The following is a 14,783-nucleotide window of genomic DNA, read 5'->3' on the forward strand; positions in this document are numbered from 1 at the left end:
CCACTTGTAGGGCTGGGAATACGGCCTAGTGGCAAGAGTGCTTGCCTCCTACACATGAAGCTCTTGGTTCGATTCCCCAGCACCACGTATATGGAAAACGGCCAGAAGGGGCACTGTGGCTCAGGTGGCAGAGTGCTAGCCTTGAGCGGGAAGAAGCCAGGGACGGTGCTCAGGACCTGAGTCCAAGGCTCAAGACTGGCCAAAAAAAATAAAAATAAAAAAATAAACTCCACTTCTAATATTTAGGCTCCAATGTAATACTGAAGTCATACAAGAAAAACATTACCCCAAAATAAACCACCCTTTAATAATAGTAATAATTTAGGTGTGAAGGAATAGCAAAGATTTAGTGATTTAATCCAGAGCTTCTTAGTATGTTATCTAAGAAAAAGAGTATTACTATGAGCTTTGAGAGCTTTGAACTATGAGCTTTAAACTACAAGCTCACTGGGAAGTGGGGCTAAGTGGTAGAGTACTTGCCTAGTACGTGTGAGGCTCTGAGTTCAAACCCCAGTACTGTCCTTTTTTGTTGTTTTTAAGTATTGGCTCTACAACTTGGCAGGCAACAAGTAGGCCTCTTAGAAGAGGCTCTGACAGTGCATTTCAGAAGAGAGCTAAAGATTGTGTAACTAGATCTAATGGGGACATAAAGATTAATCACAGTAGGGTGAAGAAAGCAAGGGACAGGATATTTTACTTGGTCTCTGCTTCCATCATATTGGCCAAGTGCCCATTTGGAGTCCCTGCAGCTTCAACGACACGGGAAGAAACCTGCATAAAACAGACCCTGCAGCCTATTGAGCTCTAAAAACACTACCATCCTATGACTCTGAACCAATTTTCCTGTAACAAAAGATTATACCTTTGGCACAGAGATATAGCAAAAACTCCAGAGAGAACTAACGTCTTTTATTGACTAAATAGAAAGATAACAATATTATCAACAGATTCCTACTAGGAATCTGAAGGGTAAACTGTTTATTCCCTAAATCAGTTTGCATCATATGGATGTATGCATGTATGTGTGTATGTGTATTTATTTTTGTCAAGAATGGGATTTGCACTCTTGCTTAGTTTTTTTGCTCGAAGTTGGCCTTCTACCACTTGAGCCATACTGGAGATAAAAGTCTCTTGGACTTTCCTGCCCAGGCTAGCTCTGAACTGGGATCAGCAGATCTCAGCCTCCTAAGCAACTAGGATTACTGGTGTGAGCCACCAGCACCTGACTTAAAGTGGTTTTTTTTTTTTTTTTTTTTTTTGGCCAGTCCTGGGGCTTGGACTCAGGGCCTGAGACTGTCCTTAGCTTCTTTTTTGCTCAAGGGTAGCACTCTACCACTTGAGCCACAGTGCCACTTTTGGCCATTTTCTGTATATGTGGTGCTGGGGAATTGAACCCAGGGCCTCATGTACACGAGGCAAGCACTCTTGCCACTAGGCCATATCCCCAGCCCCTTAAAGTGGTTTTTAAATAAATAAGCATTAAGACTAAAGTGATACTTGACTTATGTAACTGTAACTCCTCTGTACATCACCTTTATAATAATAATTTTTAAAATAACTTTAAAGAAAAAGATTAAGTAAGTAAGATAATATAAATAATAAACCTTATTGTTTGGTCAAACCAAATGTACAATGTTCGTAATAATGTGATTAAATGCAATGTCCATATATGAAGCTTAAAACATAAAAAATGAGGGGCTGGGGATATAGCCTAGTGGCAAGAGTGCCTGCCTCGGATACATGAGGCCCTAGGTTCGATTCCCCAGCACCACATATACAGAAAACGGCCAGAAGCGGCGCTGTGGCTCAAGTGGCAGAGTGCTATCCTTGAGCGGGAAGAAGCCAGGGACAGTGCTCAGTGCTGAGTCCAAGGCCCAGGACTGGCCAAAAAAAAAACAAAAAACATAAAAAATGAAACTAATATGACAGGATAAGGCATTGTACTTAATCTTATTCAGGTGAAAAAAGAGATATATAAAGATAGGAAAAAAAGAAGAAAAAAAAGATAACATGTCTGCGTAAATTCTCTATTTAAAGTGCAAGGCAAAAAATAAAAATAAAAATAAATAAATAAATAAAAATAAAGTGCAAGGCATAGCTGAAAAGCTTACATTCATGATTCTGTTTAACTCTCTCAGTGACACTGAAAGCTAGATATTGTTTCTCATCCTTTTTCTTACCAGAAATGGAGCCTCAAAGTGGAATCATTTCTCAAAGACCCACAGAAAGCAGACAAATGAGTACTTAGGCCCAGGTTTGCTTCTCCTACACTAATAAGACATTTAAATCATTCATATTTCTGAATTCAGCAACCTATTTTATCAGCATCTCCTTTGGTAAAATACTTCATCCCATTATTTTACATATGCCTTTTCTTTTCCAAAGTACTTTTCATTATTGATTCCTTTGTATTCGAGGGCCTACAAGGAAATCTAGATTATAAGCTTGCTTAGTACATAGAATTCTTACTACCCATAACATAAGAGTAAGCCATAGAACCGGTATTTAATGCATTGAACCCAAATACTTGGTATAACAACCTAGTACATCAACCTCTTACTGAGTAATTTTCAAAGAAAGCATAGAACCACAATTTTCAAGAAGGCTACTATTTCACATTGCATTTGGTAAAAATAAAGGAATGTTACTTACTGGTTTAGTTAAGTGGGAAACTGGAAGAGATGTTGACAATGGCATTGTGGTGACTTTAGGTGTTGTAAAAGGAAGTGAATTTGGTTGTGAAATTACATCGCTAGGAATCTTCACCCAGTAGGTTTTATACTTCTCAACAACTGTCACTCTGAAATACAATATCAATAAGATTAGACAATACCCTGTCTTTCCCCCACTGTAATCAAATCAAAACTTGAAAAGGAAACCGGTGCCAGTGGCTCACACCTGTAATCCTAGCTACTCAGGAGGCTGAGATCTGAGGAGCGTGGTTCAAAGGCAGCCTAGGTGGGAAAATCTGTGAGACTCTTATCTCTAATGCTACCACCAAAAAGCCAGAAGTGGAACTCTGGCACAAATAGTAGAGTACCAATCTTGAGTGAAAAAACTAAGGGACAGTACCCAGGCCTTGAGTTCTAGTCCCATTATTCACACACACATGGAGAGAGAAAGAGAGAGGGAGAGGGAGAGGGAGAGAGAGAGAGAGAGAACTTTAAAGGAAAAGGGGGAGGCGGGAATGAACTAGAAGCATACAACTTTTATAAGACGAATCTCCAACAAGTCCTTTCAACAAGTCCCATTACTAGATAAACTGAGTTTCCCTCCCTCTGTCTTTCCCATTTGTTACATGTCTGTCCTTTGGGCCTATTAACAACAGCTATGGTGGTTAATCCAGCCTCAGGGAGTCAAGTACATAGATTTTGTTCCCAGACACATAAAGAACATCTAAACTGTCATTTCATCACACTCCCCCAAAGGGGAGGTGTATCACATAGAAAGCACTGAAGAGGCTGCACCAACAACCATTCAGCAATCACAGACATCACACTGCACCCAACACAGAGGTCTTAAACTTGAGGCCAATCTGAACTACATAGCAAGACCCTGCTTAAAAAAAAAAAGTCCTAAGGTAGGTGCTGGATTTTCATGGGAGAAGAAAAATACAAAACAAATTCCTGTATCATTATAATGGTGTCACTACCATAGCAAAACTCTCTTATACAGTTGACTAGCATAGAAATTGGGGGGCTGGAGATATGGCCTAGTGGCTAGAGTGCTTGCCTCGTATACATTAGGCCCTAGGTTCGATTCCCCAGCACCACATATACAGAAAATGGCCAGAAGTGGCGCTGTGGCTCAAGTGGCAGAGTGCTAGCCTTGAGCAAGAAGAAGCCAGGGACAGTGCTCAGGCCCTGAGTCCAAGCCCCAGGACTGGCCAAAAAAAAAAGAAATTGGAATAATCCATTATGGTTTGATTATATTGGTGAGATGTCAGTTCTTCTACTCACAGAAACTGTACATGATTCGGGGCACTGCTAGGAGCATTCCAGTAGGCTTTAATTTCTGTTTTCTTGGACGAACTTCTGTGGCTCACAGCTGATCCCTGAAACAAAATGCAAAGGAACTTACTGTTCAGTCACCCAACAGCCCACCATAACCAACAGTTTTGCAATGTAATTATCATTCCTTGGCAATCTGGTAACCACTGTTTTATTTAGAACCATGTCTGAGACACTCAAATTCACATGGATCAGTTGACAACATATTGGTAGTTTGCTCAGTGAACAAATTAGTCTTTTGATATTTAAGAACTGAAGAGAGCCATGGATATTGAATGTGTTATTATAGAAACTGTGAGTGGGGACAGGCGGAAAAAGTATAGAACGGGAAGAAGTGACACTGTCCAAAAAAGAAACGTACTCTTTACCTGACTTATAAGCCCTCTGTGTATCACCTTTATATTAACAATAAGAACTTTATTTAAATACATATCTATATCATATATATTTATATGTGTAAATATATATTATGTATATCTATTCATATAAATATGTTATATATAATAGCTTGATCTACACTATCAATGTCCCTCTGATTAATAAACACAAATAAAATGCAAAAGATCCTTCAATTTAAAAAGAAGGAGGGCTGGAAATATGGCCTAGTGGTAGAGTACTTGCCTCGCATACATGAAGCCCTGGGTTCGATTCCTCAGCACCACAGAAAAAGCACCCTACAGAAAAAACCAGAAAGGGCCCTGTGGCTCAAGTGGTAGAGAGCTAGCCTTGAACAAAAAGGAAGCCAGGAACAGTTTCAAGCCCTGAGTTCAAGCCCCAGGACTGGCAAAAAAAGAAAGAAAAAAAAAGGAAAGAAAACTCTCCTACCTTCAAATACATATTTTAGAATTTCTTACTGTTAAACAAATTGTTTCCCATTTTATTTTTAGAAACTTGTTTCCATTCTTTTCTGATGACTCTAAGTTGTTTGGTGGTAGTACTTGGGTTTGAACACTGGGCCTGGTACTTGCTAGGCAAGCTCTGTACCACTAGAGCCATGCCACAGATTTGTGTTGAGACAGTCTCAAAACCTAAGCCACCCTAGTGTCTAGGATTACAGGTATGAGCTGCCATACCCTGTTTTCACACATTCTTTAAAGTCTAGTTTAAGGAGAATGCCCTCTTAGAAGCTCCCTCTCAACTCTTCCTGGCCTGATGTGACTCCCTTCTCTGTGCTTCCCACTAACCTGTGCATGTCCTAACCTAAACAATCACATGGTGCCACTCATGTGTGTCCCATGTAAACATGTTCTACTTTCTACATGTTCTGTATCCAGCTGTCTCATTTATGTGTAAGGGCACAAGTTCAAAAAGAACAGATAAGTCTTGTTCATTGGCATATCTTCACACTCAGGATGGCTCCTGTAAAATGCCCTTCCAGAACTCTTATCTTCAATACTGAGTTTCTTCCAAAATCAACAGAAAGCCAGATGTGCTAGCTCACACCACCAAGCCCAGCTACTCTAGACAAGCAAAGCTAGTCAGACCATATCTCAAAAATACTCCAGACATGGTAGTGTATACCTGTCACCCTAGCTTTACAGACATCCATAGGGAGAATGACTGCAATCTGAGGCCAATCCGTGAGATTCTGCCTGAAAAATAACCAAAACCAGGCTAGGGTAGTGGTTTAACTGGTAGCTTCGTGACAAGCCATGAAGCCATGAGTTCAAACCCAGTGCCACAAATAAATAAATATTAACTTAAATAACCAGATACAAAGACATCATAATACAAAGCAGGGAAAGAATAGGTTAAACATGCACTATACAGTTGGAGGTTGGTCATTCATGCCTGTAATCCCAGCTACTCGGGAAGCTGAGATCTAAGAGAATCAGAGTTCAATGCCAAACCAGGCAGGAAAGTCTGAGACTCTCATCTCCAATTAACTACCTAGAAATGGAGCTGTGGCTTAAGAGGTACAGTGCCAGCCTTGAACAAAAAAAAGCTTAGAGATAGTGCCCAGGCTCTGAGTTCGAGCCCCAGGACTAGCACACACACACAAAAAATACAATGTGCACACTTACAGATTTAGCACAACAGAAGATCATGTTACTAATGTACACTCATCCATAAATAAGTAAATAAGTAAATATCATCAATCACAAACTATAAAGCCCTGGACTCCTTTCTCATGTTTTTCTAGAATGGTGATAGGTAAACATATAGGAGGAGAACATTAGGGAAAGTGTGATCACTGTGAATCTGGATAACCCCCACCCTACAGTGAAAAAATATCCCAGGAAATTGGCAGAAATCAATTTCAAAATTAAACACAAACCTGTACACCTCCACAAGTCAGAAGCTGTGACATCTGGCTGTCAATCACTGTGAAGGAGCCAATAGGAAGGCCACTCAAATGTTCAGCATCCCGGGCTTCTAAGAGAAAGCCTCTAAATGGTGGTCCCGACAGAGTAACTGAGAAACAGATTAAAAATCAGTTACAAGACTTAGTGATAGCCCAAAGAGGAATGAGGCTGGGAAGCCCATCACAATTAGAATCGGAGAGAAAAAGAGTTCACACAGGCAGTACAGGGAAAAAGAGTTCCCACGTGGGGAAGTCTACAGGGGGAAAAAATTGCTTTGGAAAACACTGGATTCAATTCAATATGTATTTTTTGCCTGCAAATCCTGTGGGGTCTTTAATATTCTACTGTGCAATGTGAAACTCTAAGAGACTCATATAACACAATATTTTCCGTGTTTATTTCATTATGTATTTGAGTATGTAATGATACTCTTTCTAACTGCAAAAGTGAAGGCTTGCTATTATAGATGCACTTCAACAGTCAGCCTACATTTTGTTGGAATAGTTAGGGAAACACAAGAGACTATATGACTTCTTCAAAGATATGACCTCCAAATTGCATTTCGAACAAGATAAATGTAACTTTCCTCTTCCACTGAGCTAGCAGTACTCAGTGGATATAATGTTAATATGTTAATAAATACAAGTAAATAAATACATATGTAAGCATATAAACAATAATAAAACTTTTGGGCTTATTAGCTAGGCATCTACCACCTGAGTCATAACTCCAGCTCTCAGTTGCTATGGCTATTTTGAGATAGATTATCAGTTTTTGCCTGGTCTGGTTGAAACTATGACCTTTCTATTTATGTTTCCTACTGGGAAGCTGGGATGGTAGGTATATACTACCACACCCAGATTTTCTGCTGTGATGAGGTCTCCTGAGGCCTCTAGATCTCAGTATCCCACATGGCTGGGATGATAGGCTTCAGCCACTGTACCTAGATACTGACTGAGATGAGATCGTGTAAATTTTTTAGCTAGCTGGCCTCAAACCATAATCCTTCCAGTCTGGCTCTCCTGAGTAACTAGGATTATTAGTGTGAGTGTGAGTCACCAACACCCAACTGATTTAAAAAAAAAAAAAAAAAACCTTGCTGAATGGAGAGTGGATATATTTATGTAAAATGGCCATTTGGAGTAAACAAAAATCAAAGCCAGTGAAAAATATAAGATGATATCTTACAAAACAAGTCAATAACCTGGCTGCTGGTGGCTCCTGTCTGTAATCTTAGCTTTTCATGAGGCTGAGACCTTAGGATCACGGTTCAAAGCCATCTGAGGCAGCCACATCCATGAGATGCTTCATCTCCAATTAACCAGCAAAAGCCCAAAGTGGAGCTATGACTCAAGTAATAGAGTACCAGCAAAAAAGCCAAGTGAGAACATGAGGCTCTGAGTTCAAGTCCCAGTACACGCACGTGCGTGTGTGCACACACATGCGCGCGCATACACACACACACACTGAATAAATACATTGAAATTAAATCATAATAATTCAATGATAATGATTCAGTGAGCAATGAAAGAGTACAGCTCAACATGCAAAGAGTTATTCCTAGCACGGTCACTACCTTCGATCCGGTCTCCAGGTCTGAATGTCCTGTCATTCACTGTGAGGCGGTGGATTGGCTCCGACTGCGGGCTGTGGCCATGTTGGGGAATCATGCCATCACACGACTGTGCGACTTTTCCATTGGGATAATTCGCCACAGAGCTAATGAGCAACAGAAGCACAAAGGCACCGAGGGCACATCCAGGATATGCCATCTCAAAAATAAGAGAAGAATATCGTTTTCATTTAGAATTAAAATATAAAAGCTTTCCCAACACACTGGAGGAAGAGATTCTACAGAATTAGTTGCTTTTAGTGTCTGGCTACCTATATTCTCAAACTCCATAATACAAGAATGTGACCTGGATTTGAATTTCAGCTCTACCAAGTATCAACTGTGACATTGGGGCAAATCACTTATGTCTCTACTTCCGTACCTGAAACATGAAGAAACTAAGACCATCCTCTCAAAGTTGTTTTTCTTGTTTGTTGGTTGGTTAGTGTTTGTAGTACCAGTCCCAGGGCTTGAACTCAGGGCCTGGGTGCAGTGCCTGACCTTTGTTGCTCAAATCTAATGCTGTACCACCTGAGTCACACCTCCACTTCCAGCTTTTGGGGTTTTTTTAGTGCTTAGTTGGAGATAATCATCTCATGGACTTTCTTGCCCAGGCTTTCTTGCACAGTCCTCAGATCTCAGTCTCCTGAGTAGCTAGTAGTAGTAGTAGCTGTTGTTGTGAGCCACCAGTGCCTGGATCAAGGTTGTTTTACCAAAATGAAACTACAACCCAAAGTCTAACAAACAAGTCAATACTTGATCACTTTCATGAATATAAAATAATAAACCAGTCCTCCCAAAAGGAAAGGCTTTATTCTACTTCATCTTAGAAAGTATAAAGGAATGTCTCCTTTTGGATTTAAATATCATCACCTTAATCAACCTATGACTTCTCCCAACTTCCCATTAAATTAAGCATGTAATGGGGCACAGGATTTCATCTGCAGTACAGAAAACAGACATCCAGTATCAAGAGATGGGCTTTCTATTGTCCATACATGCAGACTTCTGAATTATGACATGCTTTTGTGACACACAACAAGCATTTTAGAAAAGCAGTGATTTTACATCAGTCTCACCATCATCAGGACAAGACCAATCACTTTACTTCATACAAATGTGCAGACCCAGGAAATTACAAGAGTCAACAAGCTGTAGAGGAGAAAGATCACATGACATGAAGGTAACTAAGGCTAATGAGAAGGTAATTGGGAGGAGCCCAAGAGGTGGTTCATTCTTCATGAATATGGAATTCCATATTAGCAGGTATCTGTCCACAGACAAAAGCAAAAAGAACAAATTATCATCTTATAATTAAGTAAACAAAGCCAGATTAGCAATTACAGCCTACTTTGCTAGGGTTTTCCTAGAACCTAACTAAGCTAGGGGAGAAAAATATTCAGCTCCAAGCACAACAGCCTTTTCTACCATAAGGAATAGGACATAACTGACTTTAGCCATCCTACCCCAAGGAAAGACTTTGAGACAGACGACAGAAACAGTTGTAATAGTTACAGGTCAAGTACAGGCTTTCTGACAGGCTACTCATACAACTACAGCTGCACCTACAGCTCCCCAAAGGGCAATTACAGCAATTTCATTTACTCAGTGCACCATGTCCTGCTCTAAAAATAAAATATTACAGTCCAGTGCCAGTGACTAGCTACTTGAGAGTCAGAGGTCCAGAGGCTCCTGACTCAAGGCCAGCCAGTCAGAAAACCCCACTAGACTCTATCACCAGAATAACCAGCAAATCGCTGGTTGCTGGTGGCTCACACCTGTAATCCTAGCTACTCAGAAGGCTGAGATAAGATCATGGCTCAAAGGCAGCATGGGCAAGAAAGTACATGAGACTCTAATCTCCAATTAAGCACCAAAAAAGCAAGAAGTGGCACTGTGGCTTGGGTGGTAGAGTGCTAGCCTTGAACAAAATAGCTCAGGACAACACTCAGGCCCTGAGTTCAAGACCCAGGATCTGAAGAGGAAAAAAAAAAAAGCATTGTGAGACAACTACTAAGGAAGGATAATAGAAGGACAGGTCGCATGAGAATAAAAGCAACTTAAAAATCCAGCACATGGGAAAAAGAAATAAAGAGAACTAAGAATAAGGAAGCAGCATCAGTATTCTCTCACTCCCCATCACTCCCCATCAGGCTTATCGCAGCCAATGAGGCTTCTAACCTCCCATAAATGATTCGCTTATGTTGTAGAGCTGACTCCATCTTGATTAGGGAAACATGGTAGGAAATGTTGGGGGGAATAGAGCTGACTCCATCTTGATTATTAGGCCAACCTGATCCCAAAATTCTGCTTCTGTAAATAGCTTGCTTAACTTATTTGTTATTTGCTCCACCCTGTTGCTTTGTTATGTGCTCTACCCGCTGCATCAACCTCCTATATCTGTGAACTTATTGCGTGCTCTACCCGCTATGTCAAGCCCCTACATCTGTGTTATGCTTTATCTTTGAGGACTGCTCAGGGTCACGGTGGCAGCTCCCGAGTCTGCACTGTGTCCCTGGCCAGTCAGCCTGCTTTTTACTGTCACAGTTCAGCTCCCGAGTCTGTGCTGCGTCCCTGGCCTGTCCCTGGTCAGTTCACTTTATGCTTCCCCAATAAATCCATCTTTATCCTTGAGACTGTCTCTGAGTGGTGGACTCTTGGAGGGATGGGGAAATCCCCTCCCTCGAACTCCGTAACATTTCTAACCCCGTAACAGCTTAGAACAGTGGATGAGTACATCCCAGGTAAGTACCTCAAGAAAAACATCTGGCAAAACGTATCTTTGGACGTATCTTTGGAAAGAAAAATATCTCCTAAAGATATACTTCTTTGGGCTGGGAATATGGCCTAGTGGCAAGAGTGCTTGCCTCATCTCCATGAAGCCCTGGGTTCAATTCCACAGCACCACAAATATAGAAAAGGCCAGAAGTGACGCTGTGGCTCAAGTTGGCAGAGTGCTAGCCTTGAGCAAAAGGAAGCCTGGGACAGTGCTCAGGCCCTGAGCACTGCCCCAGGACTAGCAAATATATATATACTTCTTTGCCCTAAATAAGCATCTTCTAGAAGAAAGCACCTGGATGGCTTTCACACATCCATCATGTGTCTCAATGAAGGAGATTTCATCATTAGGAATGCCAAACTTACCAGTTCTAAGAACGTAAGGTATGACTGAAAGAAAGTAGCTAAGCCTGCAAGATTAAACATTGGATTAAATAGATAAAGCATGCACTCCTCTTCTCAGCACTCTCCCTTTTGCCAGTCAAGAAGATGTAGGAAAGACATAGTTCCCTGACTATAACCTCAAATGAGTGATGTGCCTAGAATTTAAAAATGCCTGGTACTAACAAGTCTTTGGATCAATAATACCAATAACAGCTACCAACCCTCTGCCCCTGCAGGACAAAAACAGTCTTGTCAAGATCTTTTAATTAGTAAAAAGTACCTCAGACCCAACATCTCCATGTTTATGTGATAATATCAAAAGTTTACAACAACTGAGTGCTAGTGGCCTACTCAGGAGGCTAAGATCTGAGGATCACCATTCAAAGCCAGTCCAGGAAGTAAAGTCCATGAGACTCTTATCTCCAATTAACCACCAGAAAATAGGAAGTGGAACTGTGGCCCAAAGGGATAGAGAACTAGTCTTGGGCAGAAAACCTCAGTAACAGCACCCAAACCCTAAGTTCAAGCCCCTCTGCTGAAAAAAAAGTTTACAACAAAATGATTTGGGAAGTGCCAATGAACATTTTTTTTAAATGCTTTTTTTAAATGCCATTGCTAGCTCAAACCTATAATCCTAGCTACTAAGGATACTGAGATCTGAGGATCATGGTTCAAAGTCAGCCTGAGTAGAAAAATTCAAGAGACACTTATATCCAATTAACCAGCAAAAAGCCAGAAGTGGTGCTGTGGCTCAAGTGGTAGAAGACATACATTATCTGACAAAGTAAAGAAAGGATTACAGTTTCACTATAGAGAAGAAGGGAAAGAGATCATAGAGAAAGAAGAAGAGAAACCAATGCTTGCTAAAAATCTGGCATTTAGATCTCACATCTGATAGTATTTCCTATTAGAAATAAGGAAGCTAAGGCTATAGAACATTCAGTGCCTTAAATCACATATGCCTTTAGGATTCAAACATAAAGCTAAGAGCCAACACCCTGCTTTTTACCACTCGGTAACTTTGCTCCCCACTTGGACAACGTGGGAAGTCAACAGGTTCAGACAGAACCCAGATTTCACAATGCGCAATGGTTCAACATTTGGCACAAATTTTCTACCAAATTCAAAACGTTGAGTCCACTTGCTAAGAGGCTGAAAAGTGACATAGACATTTCTTTCCTAATGCTCCAGACAAAACAGATTAAAAACAACTAGTTCAATGTCTAAAAACAAAAAATAAACGTCAATAATTGGTAGTTGCCGTTATCTGTTATTAACTTTCCTGATCACTACTGAGTGTTCATGTCTTCTGAACTGCACTGTGGTTACACAACCAAGATTTGACCTGTGTTGAATTTGTTCAAGCCTTCTAAAATACTTCAGAAATTCTTCCTAGTAATTAAACTTTACCTTCATAGGAAACTTCCACATCAAAAACTAAATTGACATTCATAGCTGACTCCCAAATCCTAGAGAAATTGAAAAATGGATCAAGTATTTCCAATTGCCCAGATAAAAATGCTCTAGACACCATTTTCACAGTAGGAAGCACAGAGAAAAATGATTTTTTTTTAGGTTCACATTTGGAGTTGTGACATTTTCAGAAAAAGTTCTTTAAGAAAAAAATAACAAAGACCATACAAAATGGCACAGTGAATAGCAATTTGAGATCCATCAGATCTAACAATTTAACATGGTTGAAAGGAGAAAATGAAGGAGGAGGAGGACATTGTTCAAAAAGAAATGTACTCATAAGATGGTTGAAAAGACTTCTGAAAAAGACTTGGGAGTTGGAGTGAAAGCAATAAAAAGTGAGTTGGGCCAAGATAATCTGAGGATCACAGTTCAAAGCCAGCCTCAGCAGCAAGGTCCATGAGATTCTTATCACCAATTAACACCAAAAAGCCAGAAGTGAAGCTATGACTAAACTGGTAGAATGCTAGCCTTGAGCAAAAAAAGTCAAGGGACAGTGCCCAAGCCCTGAGTTCAAGTCTCTGTAGCAGCACTAAAATTTTTTTTAAATAGATGTGTAGGAGAAAAAAATAATAGTATGAACAATTGCTAGAGACTTGCAACACATCAGACAGTATGTTAAGGATTTCATATGCATTCTTCTCAATAAGCAAGGGCCCTCTGAGGCATGACTGTCCCCCGCATATAAACAAGAGGCTGGTGGGCTGGGAATAAGGCCTAGTGGCAAGAGTGCTTGCCTCATCTACATGAAGCCCTGGGTTTGATTCCTCAGCACCACATATATAGAAAAAGACAGAAGTGGTGCTGTGGCTCAAGTGGCAGAGTGCTAGCCTTGAGCAAAAAGAAGCCAGGGACAGTGCTCAGGCCCTGAGTTCAAGCCCCAGGACTGGCAAAAAGAGAGCAAGAGGGGCTGGGGATATGGCCTAGTGGCAAGAGTGCTTGCCTCCTATACATGAGGCCCTGGGTTCAATTCCCCAGCACCACGTATACAGAAAACGGCCAGAAGTGGCGCTGTGGCTCAAGTGGCAGAGTGCTAGCCTTGAGCAAAAAGAAGCCAGGGACAGTGCTCAGGCCCTGAGTCCAAGCCCCAGGACTGGCCAAAAAAAAAAAAAAGAGAGCAAGAGAGATTAGTGAAAAGCCTGGGGTCTGGACTAGCTTCTAATTTCGCCACTAAAATCTTCCGTCTGTCAGTACCGGCTGAGCACCGGCTCTCTCACATCTCACCTGGATTAGAGACACTCGCCCAGTCTTCCTGTTATGCAGCCAATGCTACTCCCACCACCACCCAATCATTTTCCTGAAGCACACTCCCACCAATCCCATCTCTCCTCCACTCATCCCTTTCTTGAGAATGACCAAATGAAGAAAAAGCATATCAGACTTCTCAGTACTACACATATTCCAAAAGTCTGTATTATTCCACATGATCTGCCTAGATCAGCACTTCTCTTCTTTCCTATTCATAGTCTGCTTTGAACTTATATACTTAAATATGTATAGATGTATTTAAATATATTTTATCATATATAATATAGAATAAACTATATTATATATTATACTGCACTATGTATATTGTATATTATTACATATAAAATTATACATGATTACTTTGCATATCATACATTATATAACTATATTTCAAGTGTTGTATTTATTATATATTTAACTACAGAAATATAGGTATATAGTAAATATATATTGTAAACCTTATATAATAATAATATGAGGCAGAACACAAAGATAACTGCCAATAATTGTTAAGTGCTTCCTAAAAGCACATTTTATTTTAAAAAAACACATACTATATAGACTATGGAAAAATAAGAAAAAAAATCTCTGTACAATAGATATAAACTATGTTAAATACATACATTGCTTATTATTCCATTTAAAATGCAAAAGATAAGCCAGGAACTGGCCTCATCCTAGCTGAGGAGGAGGCTAAGATCTGAGGATCACATTTCAAAGACAGCTGGGACTGGAAAGGTCTTGAGACTCTTTCTCCAATTAAGCCTCAAAAGCTAGAAATGGAATTGTGGCTCAAATAGTAGAGCACGAGCCTTGAGCAAAAAAGCTCAGGACAACATCTAGGCTCAGAGTTCAAACCCCAGGACCAGCACAAAACAATAATAACAATAACAACAATATTAATAATAATAACAAAATGCAAAAGACTAGCCAGGAGGCCAGTGGCTCCCTCTTGTAATCCTAACTACTCTG

At 40.3% G+C, this 14,783-nt stretch overlaps 1 protein-coding gene across 2 annotated transcripts in view; it reads right to left on the reverse strand.

The window, feature by feature from the left end:
- The window catches only part of Frrs1 (ferric chelate reductase 1), a 42,442-nt gene that overhangs the window by 24,345 nt on the left and 3,314 nt on the right, over positions 1 to 14,783 (reverse strand). The window contains exons 1-5 of one of the 2 annotated variants that reach the window (XM_048352025.1): positions 12,209 to 12,403; positions 7,893 to 8,088; positions 6,289 to 6,425; positions 3,960 to 4,054; positions 2,653 to 2,800 (exon numbers count right to left, since the gene is read on the reverse strand). In XM_048352025.1, the coding sequence (XP_048207982.1) occupies positions 2,653 to 2,800; positions 3,960 to 4,054; positions 6,289 to 6,425; positions 7,893 to 8,088; positions 12,209 to 12,262 (630 nt within the window). In that variant the 5' untranslated portion in view covers positions 12,263 to 12,403. Of the gene's footprint in view, positions 1 to 2,652; positions 2,801 to 3,959; positions 4,055 to 6,288; positions 6,426 to 7,892; positions 8,089 to 12,208; positions 12,404 to 14,783 lie in introns of those variants that run through there. The other variant, XM_048352026.1, reaches the window with a different exon arrangement.

The sequence above is a fragment of the Perognathus longimembris genome, chromosome 7, assembly GCF_023159225.1.
Source record: "Perognathus longimembris pacificus isolate PPM17 chromosome 7, ASM2315922v1, whole genome shotgun sequence".
Taxonomy (NCBI): Eukaryota; Metazoa; Chordata; class Mammalia; order Rodentia; family Heteromyidae; genus Perognathus; species Perognathus longimembris.